The 18,496-nt window shown below is 41.5% G+C and overlaps 1 protein-coding gene across 1 annotated transcript in view; it reads left to right on the top strand.

Moving 5' to 3' along the window:
- The first annotated feature begins 8,856 nt into the window (after positions 1 to 8,856).
- Positions 8,857 to 18,496, top strand: part of LOC124777727 (uncharacterized PE-PGRS family protein PE_PGRS54-like) — a 103,603-nt gene continuing 93,963 nt past the window's right edge. The window contains exon 1 of the mRNA XM_047253228.1: positions 8,857 to 8,914. Within this exon, the coding sequence (XP_047109184.1) occupies positions 8,857 to 8,914 (58 nt within the window). The remainder of the gene's footprint in view (positions 8,915 to 18,496) is intronic.

Here is an 18,496-nt window from a genome sequence, read left to right as displayed (position 1 = left end):
AAATAGTGTAGATAACTTAGATTTTCTTGTTCCTTTAGGTGAATTACTCGCCTGCAGGTGTGTCATTTCGCCTCGCAATTCAGGGGGCAATATAAAGGCACATTTGCATGCCGTGCGTGAGTTTCCTCGGAAACGCGAAATCTTAATTAAATAATTAATCTCTGACAAATAAATAAAGCCTATGGCACAGAACTGCAGCGCTATGCCGTTGATAAAACAAAATACAATTATGACACTCTTATGTTTCATTAAGAAGTGGTAGGTCCTGTATAATAGCTGAGGCTGGAAGCACGTATATTTTATTAACTGGCACACCGCCATATTTGATGTTATACAAGAGCACTGCGAGTTGCAGTCTCACTTGGCACTCGACTCTGTAAAGATTCTATATTTATGAAAGTAAGTTGAATTATTTAACTATAGGCTTATTCGTTGAATATATCTGATTTAACTAACTGTGTAAACTTTTTATGTTTAGAAGACAGTCACCTCTGTACGACGTATTGACATGGCTGGCAAATTATTCTAATATTGAGATTTAGATTTTGAGTCCGCACCTACCGCAGCAGTCTTTGGAAACGATTTAAATACGAAGTCCGATTATTTGAGTCTTATTTCACGGTCAACTACGAATAACATTGCATTTACGAAAAAGCCATTGTCAAGCGTCTGATACCAAATAATTAAACGTCCACGTTCCAGATAAGCAAATATTAATTACAACCAATCACTATAATACATAATTAATATTTTAATTTTATTTTATTTATTTATTAATTTTATAACGTCAAACTGCTCTGTCGCAAGCTTCAGAAATGGTCACCTTGACTCAAACTCGACAATTTTGTGCGTGAAGTAGTTGTATGTGCAGATCTTAAGTACTTGTATAAGGCTTATTGTGTGAAATTAACGAAAATAATTGGTAGCAGGATACAGACACGTGACATGTGAGAGTAACGTGATAGACATATGATACTAATCTATGAAAACAACTCAACTGTCACGGACAACAGAGAAGGAGGAGAATATTCATACTGTTTTTGTTTATGAACATTACCACTTCTTGATGCAGGTAGTACGCAGATCAACGAGAATCGCCAGCAGCATATAGAATACTCTAGACCAGAGGAGAAACTTTATCAACCACCCAGTTACGATGTGTCTGACAAAAATGATATGTTTTGTAGGTGGAGCAGCATCCATTCAGTGAATATAAAGTTGAGCACGATATTTGATGGCGACAAGCCGCAGGGTTTCAAAGCGAAAGTGAAGGTCTTTACTGCTGGATAACTCTTCATGTTTCCTATAGAATGTTTTTCGGGTCACGTAACTGCATTTATTATTGCAGTTACCAGGCATGATTGGAATAGTAGACCATACTCTTCACATAACACTACCTTCGATTTGTCTTATTCTGTTATTGTAATTGAAAGGTACCGAAATGTATTGAGTGTTCGTGTAAAGAGAAGGTGGCCTCTTTCTTTGCCCCTTTGACTTTGGTTTACTATGTTTCTCCCATATCATTTCATGCCAATATCGGCATGGCTACGAGTAAAAGATCATAGGCGATTGTTCTTTCTCACGACTTGCAAAATTAATTAAAAGTTTCGTTTTTTGTTCAATATTATAATTTTGTTATTATTGAAGTTGTTGTTTGATGAAGCACAAGATACAGATCAACAATGGATAATATTTTCATCTTAAGAACCGTACTCGAAAAGAAATTTGAATGTGCCCTGCATGTGCACATGTTTTTCATATACTTTTATGATGGGCAAACATCTATTAGGCGCACTACGAATGTAGTGTTGTGGACATGTTGGGAATGTGGATCTCACGGGGAGCGTGCAAACGGATAAGTCCCTGCAGACGCACTATCCTCTGTGCCCGCGGTGGCTCAGATGGATAGAGCGTCTGCCATGTAAGCAGGAAATCCCGGGTTCGTGTCCCGGTCGGGGCACACATTTTCAACGTGTCCCGAATGAAGTGTATCAACGCCTGCTTGCAGCTAGGGTGTCTATTTAATTATCATTTCCTTTATGAAAGTACTTGGTAGTATTTACAGAAAATATATGTGAATGAGTATGAAAGACTTTGGAATACTAGATTTAACTGGAGTTGACGTACAAAACACTCTCTCGGAAATGTCCATGTTACTTCTGGAGTGAAACAAGAAGATGTTTTGTCACCATAACGTTTCAACCTTGTTACGGAGCAGATTTTCAGGGAAAAAAAAATCATCGGAAATTGGAACAAGCCTAGAGAAAATTTTTAACGTACTGTGATATGAATGCGGCATTGTTATCTTAGAAGAAAATGATCAAGAAATTAATTTACTCACTATAGTATTATACTAGAGCTTATTTCGAACAGGACTAGAAATTAATACCACTAAAACGAAATACTTCACTGTCTCACGGCAAAATAAAGCAGATTATACCTTCAAAATAGGTGCCGATAAAATCAAAACAGTAACAGAGTTTGCTTGCCTTGGAACATTGCTAACTACGGATTCGTCAGCTACATAGTAGAGTGCAAAACCCAATAGAAGTAATTTCGCATAAGTGAAAGGAGTAAAAAACTTAGTTCAAGAAATATTCTGCTCTTATCATTCCTTTTTTGGACATTCGCTTATGAGGCACTGCCATTAAAAATATCAGGAGAAGCAGAATTAAGACTCTTTGAAAAGAAACTTTGGAGGAGGATACTTGGCGGCATTCAAGACAAGAACACAGCGGAATGCAGAATATTAACAAACAAAGAAATAGACACTGTCCAGTCACGGTAATGTGACCACCTGTCAAAAGCCTTATTAACCGCCTTTTGCAGCACATATGTGTAGGAAGACAGTCACTGAGGTTCTGGAAGATACCGTCCTGGAGCCATGCCAACCCTAGTGCCATGGCCAGCTGCGTTAAGTGGACCCACAGGTTTTCGATTGTGTTTAAATCCGAGTCTCTTCGAAAAAAAAACGAACTGCATGTAGGGGAGGACATGTGTCAGTAGGCTGTTTAGGTTTTTACGTTGGTGACGCCACGTAGTGCTCTGTATGAAAATCGCTGACTGTGCTGTGTGCAGTCTGTGGCTGGTTGGCATTGTTGAAATATTCGCTGTTGTTGTGTTGCGCAGTTGGATGTGAACAGGCCGTAGCGTTGTGCAGTTGGAGGTGAGCAGCCAGCAGTGGTGGATGTGGGGAGAGAGATGGCAGGATTTTGAGAGCGGACGATCTGGACTTGTGTTCATCAGAAAGAGTAAATTTGTAATACTGGATATCATGAAGTGATATATATTTGATGACTTTCGAACATTATTAAGGTAAATATATTGTTTGTTCTCTATCAAAATCTTTTTCATTTGCTAACTACGCCTATCAGTAGTTAGTGCCTTCAGTAGTTACAATCTTTTATTCAGCTGGCAGTATTGGCGCTCGCTGTATTGCAGTGGTTCGAGTAACGAAGGTTTTTGTTAGGTAAGTGATTCATGAAAGGTATAGGTTATTGTTGGTCAGGGCCATTCTTTTGCAGGGATTATTGAAAGTCAGATTGCGTGGCGCTAAAAAAAATATTGTGTGTCAGTTTAGTGATGATCCGAATAAGTAAAGAGAGAAATGTCTGAGTACGTTCAGTTTTTCTCAGCTGTTTGAAAATCAAATAACGTAAGAGGTTTTTCAGCACTGTACTTCATTAATTTTTCAAAGGGGATGTTTCAAATTAAAACTAGGAGATCCTTGGATTTGACACACACTTCGATCCCCAGTAGGAAGGAAAATCTACAACTACATAAAAAAACTTCCTCTTGGAAGAGCAAGACTACGCTTCTTCGACAATATCAGAGAAGCTACACCATGCGTGATGAATTGGAAAATTAAATGCCAAGATAAAACTACCTCACAAGATATTGTGACGTCAGCTGGGAAGGGCTTTCACAGCTTGTGAAACTTGCTAATAATAATAACTGTTGTCGTTTTCTTTGTTATTTGCAATGTAGCATCTGGGTTTGTTTTCTTTCAATACATTCTGCGTGTGTTCCGACACATTCGACTATACTGTATTAGTATTAAATATTTTAAGAAATATAGAAATAAAATTTAGTGTGTTTCAGATAGTTCACGATACTAGCTACGGAAACTTGTAGATACATCTAGATCTACACACGAACTCCGCCAATGGCGTATGAAGCATAGGAAGAATGTGTGTTTAAATACCTCTGCATGTTACAATTAGTCCAATTTTGTCTTCACGGTGACTAGGGGAAGGTACATAGGGGACCGAAGTAAATCTCTGGAGTCTCCACCTACTACTGGTTCTTGATACTTTTTAGCCAAGTAGGTTTTGCGGGGCTACTGGCGTCTGTCTTCAAGCACCTGCCAGTTCAGGTTTCTCAATGCATCAGTGACGCTCTCAAACAAACCTTTCACCATTCGTGCTCCCCTTCTTTGTATCCGTTCAATATCCCCTGTTAGTCCAATCTGATATGGCTTCCACGCCACTGAGAACAATTTTCAGATGGGACGCACAAGTATTCTGTAGCAGTGTGCTATCTATACTGACAGTATTTTCTCAGTATCCTGCGAATGAACTGAAGTCTATCGCCCGTTTTACCTACGATTGAGCGTATGTGATCATTGCCTTTAGTAAGCCAATAAATTGTTACATATAAATATGAATTGATTGATTCCAGTTTTGATCGTTAATATTGCAATCATAGGCTACTACTGTCCTCCGTTTTGTGAAGTGTATAATTCGGCACTTATGTGCATTTAAAGCAAGATCCCAGTCTCTGCACCACCTTGAAATATTATCAAGATCCGTCTGAACGTTTGTGCAGTTTAGTCACATAGTACTGGATTATAGATAACTCCATTATCTGCAAAAAGTATAAGGTTATAGTTGATATTGTCTAAAGGTTATTAATATAGAATGCAAACAGAGTACCAGTACACCTCCATAAGGCACGCGTGAAGTTACTTCTGTATTTGTCTGTTACTCTACATCCATCCTTAGAAAGAAGTCCTCAGTCCAGGCACAAATTTTTTCTGATGCCCATGATTATCAATCTTTTTGTTAATAAATGTTAATCTGGTACCGAGTCAAACACATTTCGAGAGTCAAGAAATGCGGTACTAAAATCTAGCCGATTGCCTTGATTGCCGAGGGTTGGACTTTCGGATGAGCGATATTTTCGGATACTATGCTGGAAGGCATGGATGAGGTCATGCTGTTCGAAATAACTCATTTTGTTTGAGCTCAGAATATATTTTAGGATTCTACAACAGATAAATGTCTACGATGCTGGACACCTGTTTTGTGGATCACTTCTGCTACCGTTACTGTAGACGAGCGTGACCTGAGCTTTCGTCCAACTACTGGACGACGTTTCGTGTTAAAGGGATCTACAGTATCGTTAACACTGACGGTCACAACGATTTTAGATTTCTGTGTATTTAAGGCAAATTGCTACCTTACTACACAATCGAAGATACTACGTGAATTCCAACGAAGACACAGCCGTTGGAGGAAACAAAGAAGTAGTTTACTCCAAAAGAGCATGTTGTCACCGGTGCTCTTCAACATTTACACAAATTATCAGCCAATACCTAATCCAGGCAAAATTTTCATACATGCTGATCAACTTACGACAATACAAACATATGATTTTGAAGTAGAACAGCTGCTGTTAAGAGTTCTCCGAATGTTTTATTATTACTATAAAAAGAACCGCTGGAAGCCATACAGAACTCAGGTCTACACTTTCCACATACGAAACAGACAGGCGGGGAGGAGACATCGACTGTAGCACTGTTTTACCCCAAATACGGAGGAGCTACTTAGACAGTTCACTCACTTGCCGTTCTGCATTCATACCAGACATACGGAGTCAGCCTGAAACAGTATTGTCCGAAAACCTGTTGGTAGTAATTGGGATGACCGGTTTTGGGTGATCTGTATTTCTGCTACAGCACTCTGTTTCTTGGCTGGTGAATATGCCTGACCACTGTGGTATAAATCCGCCCGCATGAAAGAAGTAAATGAAAACTTTAATGAAACTACAAGGCTAATTAATGGACACCTGAAACCAAATAATGCTGCACTGCCGCAAATGTCAAAAGGAAGAAAGTTGAACAAATTGCTTTACAGCCACTACATGGGCATACACGACCAAGACTTATGTTGAATTTGAACAGTTCCCGGGTATCCGACCATCCGACCAGGTAGCGTCGTAATTACGACGTTCCCCGGTCGGATACCCGAGAACTGTTCAAATTGGAAATACGCCGGGAAAACTTCAGATCGTACTTATGTTGAAGTCTAGGAAGAACCTTTTATTGACAACATTTGGACTAAATACATCATCCAAGGAAGCCAAAGAAGAACTGTTGGCAGCCAGAGCAAATCATCTTCTAGCAGGGGTAAAGATTGCAGAATGCTTACCAATTGGACACAACTTGGAATGGAACACACGGATATCGCCGGCTGGAGTGGCCGAGCGGTTCTAGCGCTACAGTCTGGAACCGAGCGACCGCTACGGTCGCAGGTTGGAATTCTGCCTTGGGCATGGACGTGTGTGATGTCCGTAAGTTGGTTAGGTTTATGTAGTTCTAAGTTCTAGGGGGCTGATGACCTCAGCAGTTAAGTCCCATAGTACTCAGAGTCATTTGAACCATTTTTGAACACGGATATCACTGAAAAAGCTACGAACAGGCGTTGGCAAATCTAAGGATAACCTAATGAACAGCGAACATTTTGTGAGTGTGAGGAAGTACAGACAAAGAAACATCTACATCACTGTTTATTTTGTCCTGATTCTTGCAACGAGGAAGTGCTGTCCAAGGCACAGGAAAACGTTGTGGGAGCTGTTCGTTTCAGAGCAAATCTGTTTGATTGTAATTTTTATGTGTGTATACGTATGGTCAATCCTTCTATTTCCTTACCTGAAATTGTCATTTTACTGAATCCTTTGTGTTTTCTCCTGACTCGAGTGTATAAATAAAATGTTAAAATGAGAACTAACTCTGCGACAAATTCCGTATAGACTCTTTCAGGAATGACCCTGAATCCTTAGATTACCGGTTTCGGTCAGCAATGACCGTCTTCAGATCTGCAACAAAAGATGAAAAAAACACATAATCGTTAATTATATCATTGTACGATATAGAATAAAAAAAATGTTTCATCCATTTGGCTTCTTTCCCTATATATTTTACCATTTTTATATTATACTGATAGCTCCGTAAGCTTGTTCTTATGTATACCATTACAGTTTTATCTAAAATTCGCCAAAAGAGAGTATCAGAATTATTGTCAGTTAACTACGTCCTTTTTAACAATCTAAATTTAGTTGTGTTTTTAATTTACTACATTTTATTACTTTAATAGCTTATGCACCCGGTAAGGTCTCAATGAACTTTACCTTCTGTATTTTTTTATTTCATATTGCACAGTTATATAACTGATGAATTTGTGTACGCCAGCCGCTGCGGCCGAGCGGTTCTAGGTGGTTTAGACCGGAATCGCACTACTGCTACAGTCGCAAGTTCGAATCCTGCCTCGGGCATGGCTGTATCTGACGTCCTTCGGTTAGTTAGGTTTAAGTAGTTCCAAGTCTAGGGGACTGATGACCTCAGATGTTAAGTCCCATAGTGCTTAGAGCCATTTCAACCAATTTTTTTTAATGTGTGTACACCTAAAGTAGAGACGACTAAGGGGCTTACAATACAAACAGTTTGTGGTTGCTGTCCAACAGTTTGTTATGAACAGTAACGCTGTTAACAAGACGACTCCGCCGACACTATGTGTAGTATATATTATATTTTAAATATCTGCGACAGTGCTAAGCTGATCTTGTGTTTATCTTCTGACGATACCATTACTGCTTCATTATATTAGGACATGTTTTAAAACAGGTATGCCTCGTCATATTCAATCGTATGTTTTCCACATTTACGTCAGTAATGCTTTTCCATATTTTATTGTTTTAATGTCTAGACAATCCATTAATTGTATTTGTCTTTTCTCCCATGTTTTGTTACAGGTTCAAAAATGGTTCTGAGCACTATGGGACTTAACATCTGGGGTCATCAGCCCCCTAGAACTTAGAACTACTTAAACCTAACTAACCTAAGGACATCACACACATCCATGCCTCAGACAGGATTCGAACCTGCGACCGTAGCGGTCGCGCGGTTCCAGACTGAAGCGCCTAGAACCGCTCGGCCACACCGGCCAGCTTTGTTGCCGGTAGTCTACGGACCTAACAATTTTGATATCGTAGACGGAATAAAGGTACTTATTCTACACTTTCTGGATCAACGATTTATTCGCGTCCTTGTCACAGCTTGCGAGGAATCGACATAACCTTGGAGCCTTGTCTATTTTTAGCGACTTCCGCTGTATTCCGAAGACACTGGCACAGGTATGTTTTACTTATCTGTACAGAGGTACCACTATTCACAGCGTTTCCATTGCTTGGTATAACCAAATGCCGTGGCGCGTGTTCCTTTTGACGCACGGTGACCTAACACCAATGAAAAACAAGGAGAGAAGAACACGACGAAATGTTTCTGTGTTGTGGCTACGTACTTCGTAGGCGGAAATGCTTAGGTGACGTGGCGGTCGTAGGGTGCAGCGTAAGAGCGCTTTCATCTCTGCAGGTTTTCACGTGGGGGTGGCGAGATGGTACCGAGATAGGTGGGCGAGCGATGCTTCGTGATGGCAGCTAGTCGCCCGCGGCTAGCTGTCGTTAGGGATGATAAGGCGTGGTTTCCCCGCTAATGGAGAAGGCGGTGCGGGCATATAAGCAGAGGGCGGTGGGCCGCGACGCCGCCGCCGCCACCGCCTGCAGACGCCGCTGACCACGATGGCCTCCCGGTTGCTGCAGCTGCTGCTGGCGATCGCACTCGCCTCCGCTAGCGCAGGTAAACAGCCGGCACCGCCATTAGACAGGTCCGCGTAGCTAACAACTCACTTAGTGCCACATGTTTTCGTCGGGCATCTTCTCAGGGGACACTTTATAGCACCGTCTACTATAGTTCAATTCTTTTATCTTGGCGGTTAGCGCATGCCCGCCCAGAAGCGGGAGATTGCTGCGTTGCCAGTTGCATGCGCCAAGAGAGGCAGCGCCGTAGTATAGTTCGCAAACTTAACGTTTAGGGGGGAGCGCGCAGTTTATGAAGTAAAGCCACCACGGCCGCATTAAGCCCCTCGCTGCTACAGAGAGGTGCTCCCCGCATTCCGCACTGTGCGCGATTTTGTTATCACTGCAGTGCTCGCCTGTGAAGACACATGGTGTTTCGACTGCTTTGACACACTTTATCATTCGATTTCACAAAAACTATTTCGCCAAAAATTTGATCTTTACACATCTTCTTGACTGATACCTTCCCCCCATAAATGACTTAATTTTGTTTCGATGTTCAACGCAGTTACTGTGCAGCATTAGATGTAGTAAACCATTGCACGAAATTTTGAAGAGTTTGGAGAGGTAAAAGTCCATAGCGTATACTTTCCGTATGGTCGATTTTAGTTGCCACTAGAAATCTCAAAAAATCACATTCAAACGAACGAAATTCATGAAGTAAGATACTTCGTTATCGTTTTTAAGTAAAGAAAATATTAAGCAGCGAAGAAGGTTTGAATTCAGAACCTTTCGCTTAGCAGCCAAAACACCTTAACCAATACGCTAACGCAGCTAGTCATTCAATAGTCCTCCCGGAGGACTTTAGAATATCACGCAAAATACCGACAAACACTGTTGGTATGACTATGAATTACTCACGTTTCATCGAAGTACAATAGGAAATAAACAATTACCGCTGTTCTTTATTGCGAAAAAGTGGTTAGTGAGAATGATACAAACACCTTTCCTTGCTATCGCCTGAATTAGGAGGCTTATTGCTTGTTTGGTTTAATTAATTAATAGAATATGAAGCAATTGGTATAAAGAATGCTTTTTCCAAACTATCTATAAAAGAAAGTCTGCTATCAAGACTTTGCTTTTGTTCAATTACTTTCTTTATGACTGAACGTTTCTAAAACTGAAGACACTCGTCCGTGCTCTACACTACAGTCGACCTCTGGCAACGTCGTTCTCTGTTCATTGGCTGACTGTGTTTTGGGACGTCAGATGCGCAGAACGAACCTAAACTCGGCCGCCGTCGTAAATGACGCGCACTCTACAAAACTATACTAACCAGAGTACAGTCGAGGTTATACGCCCAAGGTGTCACAAAACACGACAGTGCTCTTCAGAGTGTGGTACAGCATCCATGTATCTCCTGTGACGTCTACACTCGCAACTGTATAGCATTTCTGAGATGTTGTTGTTATGGTCTTCAGTCCAAAGACTGGTCTGATGCAGCTCTTCACACTCCTCACCACGGGCAAGCCTCTTCATCTCCGTATAACTACTCCGACCTAGATCCTTCTGAATCTGCTTGCCGGCCGCTGTGGTCGAGCGGTTCTAGGCACTACAGTCCGGAACCACGTGACTGCTATGGTCGCAGGTTCGAATCCTGCCTCGGGTATGGATGTGTGTGATGTCCTTAGGTTAGTTAGGTTTAAGTAGTTCTATGTCTAGGGGACTGATGACCTCAGATGTTGAGTCCCATAGTGCTCAGAGCCATTTGAACCATTTTTTTTAAATCTGCTTACTGTGTTCATCTCTTGGTCGCGCACTGCGATTTTTATCCCCACACTTCTCTCCAACACTAAACTGGTGATACTTTCATGTCTCAGAAGGTATCCTATTAACCAATCTGTCCTGTTGGTCAAGTTGTGCCACATATTTCTTGTCTCCCCATTTCTATTCAGTACCTCCTCATTAGTTACCTCTACCAATCTTATCTTCAGCATTCTTCTTTAGCACCACATTTCAAAAGTTCCTCTTCTCTTCTTGCCTGCCGGTCGGAGTGGCCGAGCGGTTCTAGGCGCTACAGTCTGGAGCCGCGCGACCGCTACGGTTGCAGGTTCGAATCCTGCCTCGGGCATGGGTGTGTGTGATGTCCTTAGCTCAGTTAGGTTTAAGTAGTTCTAAGTTCTAGGGGACTGATGACCTCAGCAGGTAAGTCCCATAGTGCTCAGAGCCATTTGAATATTTTTTTCTTCTTGCCTAAACTGTTTGTTGTCCATGTTTCAGTTCCGTTCGTTGCTACACTCCAGGTAAATACTTTCAGAAAAGACTTACTAACACTGTATCCGATGTTAACAAGTTTCTCTTCTTTAGAATCGCTTTTCTACATCTACATCTACATCTACATTTATACTCCGCAACCGACCCAACGGTGTGTGGCGGAGGGCACTTTACGTGCCACTGTCATTACCTCCCTTTCCTGTTCCAGTCGCGTATGGTTCGCGGGAAAAACGACTGCCGGAAAGCCTCCGTGCGCGCTCGAATCTCTCTAATTTTACATTCGTGATCTACTCGGGAGGTATAAGTAGGGGGAAGCAATATATTCGATACCTCATCCAGGAACGCACCCTCTCGAAACCTGGACAGCAAGCTACATCGCGATGCAGAGCGCCTCTTTTGCAGAGTCTGCCACTTGAGTATGCTAAACGTCTCCGTAACGCTATCACGCTTACCAAATAACCCTGTGACGAAACGCGCCGCTCTTCTTTGGATCTTCTCTATCTCCTCTGTCAACCCGACCTGGTACTGATCCCACACGGATGGGCAATACTCAAGTATAGGTCGAACGAGTGTCTTGTAAGCCACCTCCTTTGTTGATGGACTACATTTTCTGAGGACTCTCCCAATGAATCTCAACTTGGCACCCGCCTTAACAACAACTAATTTTATTTGATCATTCCACTTCAAATCGTTCCGTACGCAAACTCCTAGATATTTTACAGAAGTAACTGCTACCAGTGTTTGTTCCGTTATCATATAATAATACAATAAAGGATCCTTCTTTCTATGTATTCGCAATACATTACATTTGTCTATGTCAAGGGTCAGTTGCCACTCCCTGCACCAAGTGCCTATCCTGCTGCAGATCTGCTTTCTTGCCATTACCAGTCTACATTTTATATCCTCTTTACTTCGGCAATCATCAGCTATTTTGCTGCCCAAATAGCAAAGTTCCTCTACTACTCAGTCTCGTTTCCTAATCTAATTCCTTCAGCATCATCTCATTTAATTTGTTTACATTCCATTATCCTTATTTTGCTTTTACTGATGTTCGTCTTACATCCTCCTTTCAAGACACTGCCCATTCCGTTCAAGTCCTCTTCCGCGTCCTTCGCTGTCACTGACGGAATTACAATGCCGTCAGCAAATCTCAAAATTTTTATTTCTTTTCCTTGAACTTTAATTCCTATTCCAAATTTTTCTTTGGTTTCATTTACTGCTTTCGCAATATACAGACTTAATAACATTGGCTACAGCCCTAGCTCACTCCTTTCTCAATCATTGCTTCCCTTTCATGCCTCGCCTCTTACAACCGTCATCTGGTTTCTGTATAAGTTGTAAACAGCCTTTCGCTCCCTGTACTTTATCCCTGAAACCTTCAGAATTTCAAAGACAATGTTCCAGTCAACATTGTCAAAAGCTTTCTCTAAGTCTACAAATACTATAAACAGTCTTCTAAGATAAGTCGTAGGGTCCGGATTGTCTTGCGTGTTCCCACATTTTTCCAGAATCCAATCTGATCTTCCCCAAAATTAGTTTCTACCAGTTTTCCGTTCTTCTGTAAAGAATTCGTGTTAATATTTTGCAACCCTGACTTATTAAGCTGATAGTTTGGTAATATTCACACCTGTCAGCACTTATGTTCCTTGGAATTGGACTTATTACGTTCTTCTAGAAGTCTGAGGCTATTTCGCCTGGGACATGCCTTTGGTCGTATGAATAAAACGAAGAACGTACTTTATTCTCAGAATTTTAGACAACATAGGTTCGTATGAATAAGACGCGACAGAGGATATACTTCACTTGAGAATTTTGTGTGAATAAAACTAGAGAAATTTCTCACAGGCCAAGAACATTCTCTTTTTTGGATTGAGCTCTGTAGCATACTTCGAGCCTGAGTAAATTCTGTTGAGGTTAAGTTTTACAGGGTTTTTTATGAAAAACACAAAATTATGTTGCGAGCAAGGCAAAAAAATATATACGTAGCTCGTAGAAATACTAAGCATAGAAACTGCAGAAGTTCATAAGGGCTTAACAATAAAAACATAATTTGGCTCATGAACTTCCTTTCCGAAAATCATGAAAGAAGAGGGGGGAGGGGGCGCCTTGTAAACGAAACGAAAATGAAAATATTTTTGTGCTATTTCGCAGTCCAAGTTTTCAGACTATTGTACGAGAAGACTTCGGTATACGCCAGACAACTGTATCGCTGACATTTTCAGATTTCCATCATCATGTCTTCTCACAGCACAAATCTTATACTTTGTTACATTAGAAATAAGCGTGCAGATCAGAAAAATTAATAACTGGTTTGTTACAAACTTTTTAAATACCTGACGCGCGAGCGTCATATTTAACCAAAATTATAAAACCCTGACACAGTTCCAGTTTGGAGTAGATAAAAATGTGATTTATTCGTAAGATTTTGTTCGGATAATGTGTTCATCTAACTTCAATAACAAAACTATTTCCCTTATGTCGAAAATTCGGTAACATCGTCAGGATATGCATTTTCGTAAGCTGTCCGTCGAGTCTCAATAATTTGTTGCCGCAGACAAAAGTAAAGTCTAAACGTAGTGCTACTCTTCCATAACACACTGATGCCATTCCATATCTGTACAGCTAATAGTTTACCTATTTCAGCCAGCTGAATGAAATGTAAGATTACGCGTGTGTTCTGTACCGGACGCGACAGATGACGCATACCTAGAACCTTCCAAGGAGAAAAGGCGGTACTGAGAGGGAACTCCCTCGTCAGAGAACATGCTTCGAATTTTTTATTCATATGAAACTGAGAACTTCGCCAGAGAATGTTCTTTTGCCCCGAGAATATTCTCCGGAGAATGTTCTCTTTTTTGTTCATATGGCCTTCTGCCTCTTTCTCAGTCCAATACGGTCGAATGGTACTCGAGAACCACCAACAAAGGGCTTACGGACTAACGCACTTTAAGTTTCTTCATCCTTAGAAGCCTTTTAAATCAGTGCGCCGACAATCAGTTTTCTGAAGCAATACGACACAGTTCTCAAAAACACTCGAAATAAATCTACTTTGAATTTTCCCGGGTGCTGTTAAGTACGCAACAGTAAAATCCTTTTAACTGAACCGTTAATGGTTACAAAAAAACTGAGCGTGTACTGTACTAATTCCGTATTCCGATGTCCCTGTTTCGACTATCGATCGAGGTTTTTTTCAAACTGTGAATTTACTATTTACTATCATATTCAAATTTTAACTAATAAATACTGACGTGAATGATAATTTTTAATCAAAATAACATTTTTACTGATCGTGTGGAAAAGAGAGTATTCACGATGAATTAAAATTTGTTACAAAAATTGAAAACATCAAATAGAAAATACATTTCTTTCTAGAGATTGCGATAATAGAAACTCAATATAAAAATAAAAGTATTGCATTATTAAAAATATTTAAATTATTAGTTTTCATGCAATTCTTACCTGCTGCTCTGTTCTCAGATTATACCAGTCGTATTGAAATCCATCCGGACCATCTAAATTAAACTTCTTATTATTGCTGGAGATCACTTAATCCCGTTCTCAAGTCGTCCATGACATAAGTTTTTCAACAAACTCCAATCTAGGCTGTTTATGTTTGGGTGTTAGAGCAGGTTTCTGCAGTCGCTTCTTGAATGCAAGCTGTTTTCATTTGACAGAATTTGTCGTGCATGTCTGGCAGCTACTAGTAACTGTAAATTAGCAGCAATTTGAGAAGAATAACGGTTAGTGGCCCTTGCTTTGCGTAAAAGTAACCTTTTCGACGCCTCAGATAATTTCCTACTTTGCCCGTATTTTCCGTTCTATCCATACCTTGCGCCCACTCTATCTAAACGGTTCAACTTCTTGGTGATTTGAAGATTACAGAGTCCCATTTCCTGCCACGCATCGATTTTTGCTTTTTTATCACATGATAACCGTTTTCCACGTGACAATGTCACACTCGTGGTTTACGTACAAAACACGCACTGGCACTAATGGAGTCTGTTTCCTGCCTGCAAGAAAGGCACATACGCACACACTAACAACGCACAGAGCCGATTGCCTTTATAGCGAGTTCCATCCTCTACCTCCTGATTCGCTGATATCTTGTTATACTCTGTACTACTGACATCAAATGCGATACCGTGTCACTGGACTGCATTTGTCAGTACATTGGACCTCATACTACAGCATATACATTGTGCAGAAGTCGGAGATTTTCACCTGCCTCGAGATGACTGGGAGTTTCTGTTGTCCTCATCATCTCATCATCACTCATGCAAGTGGCAAAACTGGACTGAGAAAACTTTGGGAATTTGTACGGGCGCTGATAACCGCGCAGTTGAGCACCCCACAATCCAAACATCATCATCATCATCATTATCATTGTGCAGAACTATTTTAACCAACAATGTTAATTTTCCTACAAGCAACCATGTCTGTATATAAATTTCGAGGACCGAGGAGACTGCGATTTATCCTTCCGCGATATTGCTGTTCGTGTTGGGCACTGTCTAAACCTGCATGGTACTCCGAAATTCATAATTAAGTGCCTCGCAGAGCGCTTATCGAACCACTTACACGTTATTTCTCTACCGTTCCACACTCGAACTACGTTTGAGAAAGGCGAACACTTAAATATTTCCGAGCGAGCCCTAATTTCTCTTATTTTGTTACGATGATTCCTCCTCATGTAGGTAGAACCAGCTATGACAACACTTTTGGCGTGCAAGATTAAATCGCGTGATGCTTAGCGAGTTAGATTAGAAAACGAGAAACTGAAAGTACACTACTGGCTATTAAAATTCCTACACCCCGAAGATGACGTGCTACAGATGCGAAATTTAACCGACAGAAAGAAGATGCTGAGATGTGCAAATGATTAGCTTTACAGATCATTCACACAAGGTTGGCGCCGGTGGCGAAACTTAAACGTGCTGACATGAGGAATGTTTCCAACCGATTTCTCATACTCAAACAGCAGTTGACCGGCGTTGCCTGGTGAAACGTTGTTGTGATGCCTCGTGTAAGGAGGAGAAATGCGTACCATCACGTTTCCGACTTTGATAAAAGTCGGATTGTAGGCTATCGCGATTGCGATTTATCGTATAGCGACATTGTTGCTCGCGTTGGTCGAGATCCAGTGACTGTCAGCCGAATATGGAATCGGTGGGTTCAGGAGAGTAATACGGACCGCCGTGCTAGATCCCAACGGCCTCATATTACTAGCAGTCGTGATGACAGGCATCATATCCGCATGGCTGTAACGGATCGTGCAGATACGTCTCGATTCCTGAGTCAACAGATGGGGACATTTGCAAGACAATAATCATCTGCACGAACAGTTCGACGACGTTTGCAGCAGCATGAACTATCAGCTCGGAGACCATGGCTGCGGATACCCTTGACGCTGCATCACAGACAGGAGCGCCTGCGATGGTGTACTCAACGACAAACCTGGGTGCACGAGTGGCAAAACGTTATTTTTTCGGATGAATCCAGTTTACAGCATCGTGATGGTCGCATCCGTGTTTGGCGACATCGCGGTGAACGCACATTGGAAGTGTGTATTCGTCATCGTCATACTGGTGTTTCAGCCGGCATGATGGTACAGGGTGCCATTGGTTACACGTCTCGGTCATCTCTTGTTCGCACTGACAGCTCTTTGAACAGTGGACGTTACATTTCAGATGTGTTACGATCCTTGGCTCTACCCTTCATTCCATCCCTGCGAAACTCTACATTTCAGCAGGATAATGCACGACCGCATGTTGCAGGTCCTGTACGGGCCTTTCTGGATACAGAAAATGTTTGACTGCTGTCCTGGCCAGCACATTCTCCAGATCTCTCACCAACTGAAAACGTCTGGTCAATGGTGGCCGAGCAACTGGCTCGTTACAATACGCCAGTCACTACTCTTGATGAACTGTGGTATCGTGTTGAAGCTGCATGGGCAGCTGTACCTGCACACGCCGTCCAAGCTCTGTTTGACCCAATGCCCAGGCGTATCAAGGCCGTTATTACGGCCAGAGGTGGTTGTTCTGGGTACTGATTTCTCAGGATCTATGCACCCACATTGCGTGAAAATGAAATCACATGTCAGCAATTGTAATGGCCAGTAGAGTAGTAGATGAGTTTTGCTATTTGGACGGCGAAATAGCCGATGATGGCCGAAGTAGAGGATATAAAAAAAATGCATTTCTGAGTAAGAGAAATTTGTTAACATCGAATACAGGCTTAAGAGTTAGGAAGTCTTTTCTGAAGGTATTTCTCTGGAGTGTAGCCATGTATGTAAGTGAAACATGGTCGATAAACGGTTTAGACTAGAAGAGAATAAAAGCTTTTGAAATGTGCTGCTGAGAATAATGTTGCAAATTAGATGGGTTGATCACGTAACTAATGAGGATGTACTGAATAGAACTGTGGCAACAAGAAATCTGTGGCACAACTTGACCACAAGAATGGATCGGTTGATAGAACACATTCTGAGACATCAAGGAACCACCAATTTAGTGTTAGAGGGAAGTGTGAGGAGTGAGGGTGGTAGAGGGAATCCAAGTGATGAATACAGTAAGCAAATTCAGAAGGACGTAGGCTGCATTGGTTATTCGGAGATGAAGAGGCTTCCACAGGATAGAGTAGCGGGGAAAGCTGCATCAAACCAGTCTTTGGACTGAAGACCACAACAGCAACAGGTGGACGTCAACTGAATATTTTCGCATTCAGGAGAGAATATGGAATCGGTGGGTTCAGGGATTCTAAACTCCATACAGGCTGGCACAGCCACGTCTAGAACCTTGGATCAGGAAATAGGCTTGTTTGCAGCAAGACAAGTATCCATACGAACAGTGCGATGAGTGCTGAAGCACCACGGAGAGTCGGTGCGGTAGCCATTGCTGAGTCTTCCCGTGAGACATCTATGTTTACTGGACATTTTTTTCTTGTTTTGGTTCATACTATCTCTTCCCAAAATATGGAAAGCAAAGAACTCGCAGGAGATGAGATTTGTTTCACAGTACCGAAGATGAAAACGTGGTCATAGTTCTTCAGGTATGAGTTTACGTCATAGTAACGGGTCCCTCAACACTCTTTTGAGGTGCTCCCGCAATTAGCATTATAACTGTTTCCTTCCGTTAAGAACGACACGATGGGTTCAATGTGCTTGCAAGTCCTGCATCGCCACAAATCTGGTCTGCTACCCCGTAAACTTGTATCTTGTTCGCTAAATGCCGGTGTGGAACTACGGAGGATGTTTTGAAAAGTTCTCGGAACTGAATAGAAGAAAAAGTACTTACATCACTGAAACTTTTTTTATTTTTCAGTGTAGTCTCCTTGTAGATTAATGCACTTGGTCCAAAGATTCCCTCCAGGC

This window comes from Schistocerca piceifrons, chromosome 1, assembly GCF_021461385.2.
Source record: "Schistocerca piceifrons isolate TAMUIC-IGC-003096 chromosome 1, iqSchPice1.1, whole genome shotgun sequence".
NCBI lineage: Eukaryota > Metazoa > Arthropoda > Insecta > Orthoptera > Acrididae > Schistocerca > Schistocerca piceifrons.
The sequence above is the reverse complement of the archived record's forward strand: the minus strand, read 5'-3'. Positions and strand labels throughout refer to the sequence as shown.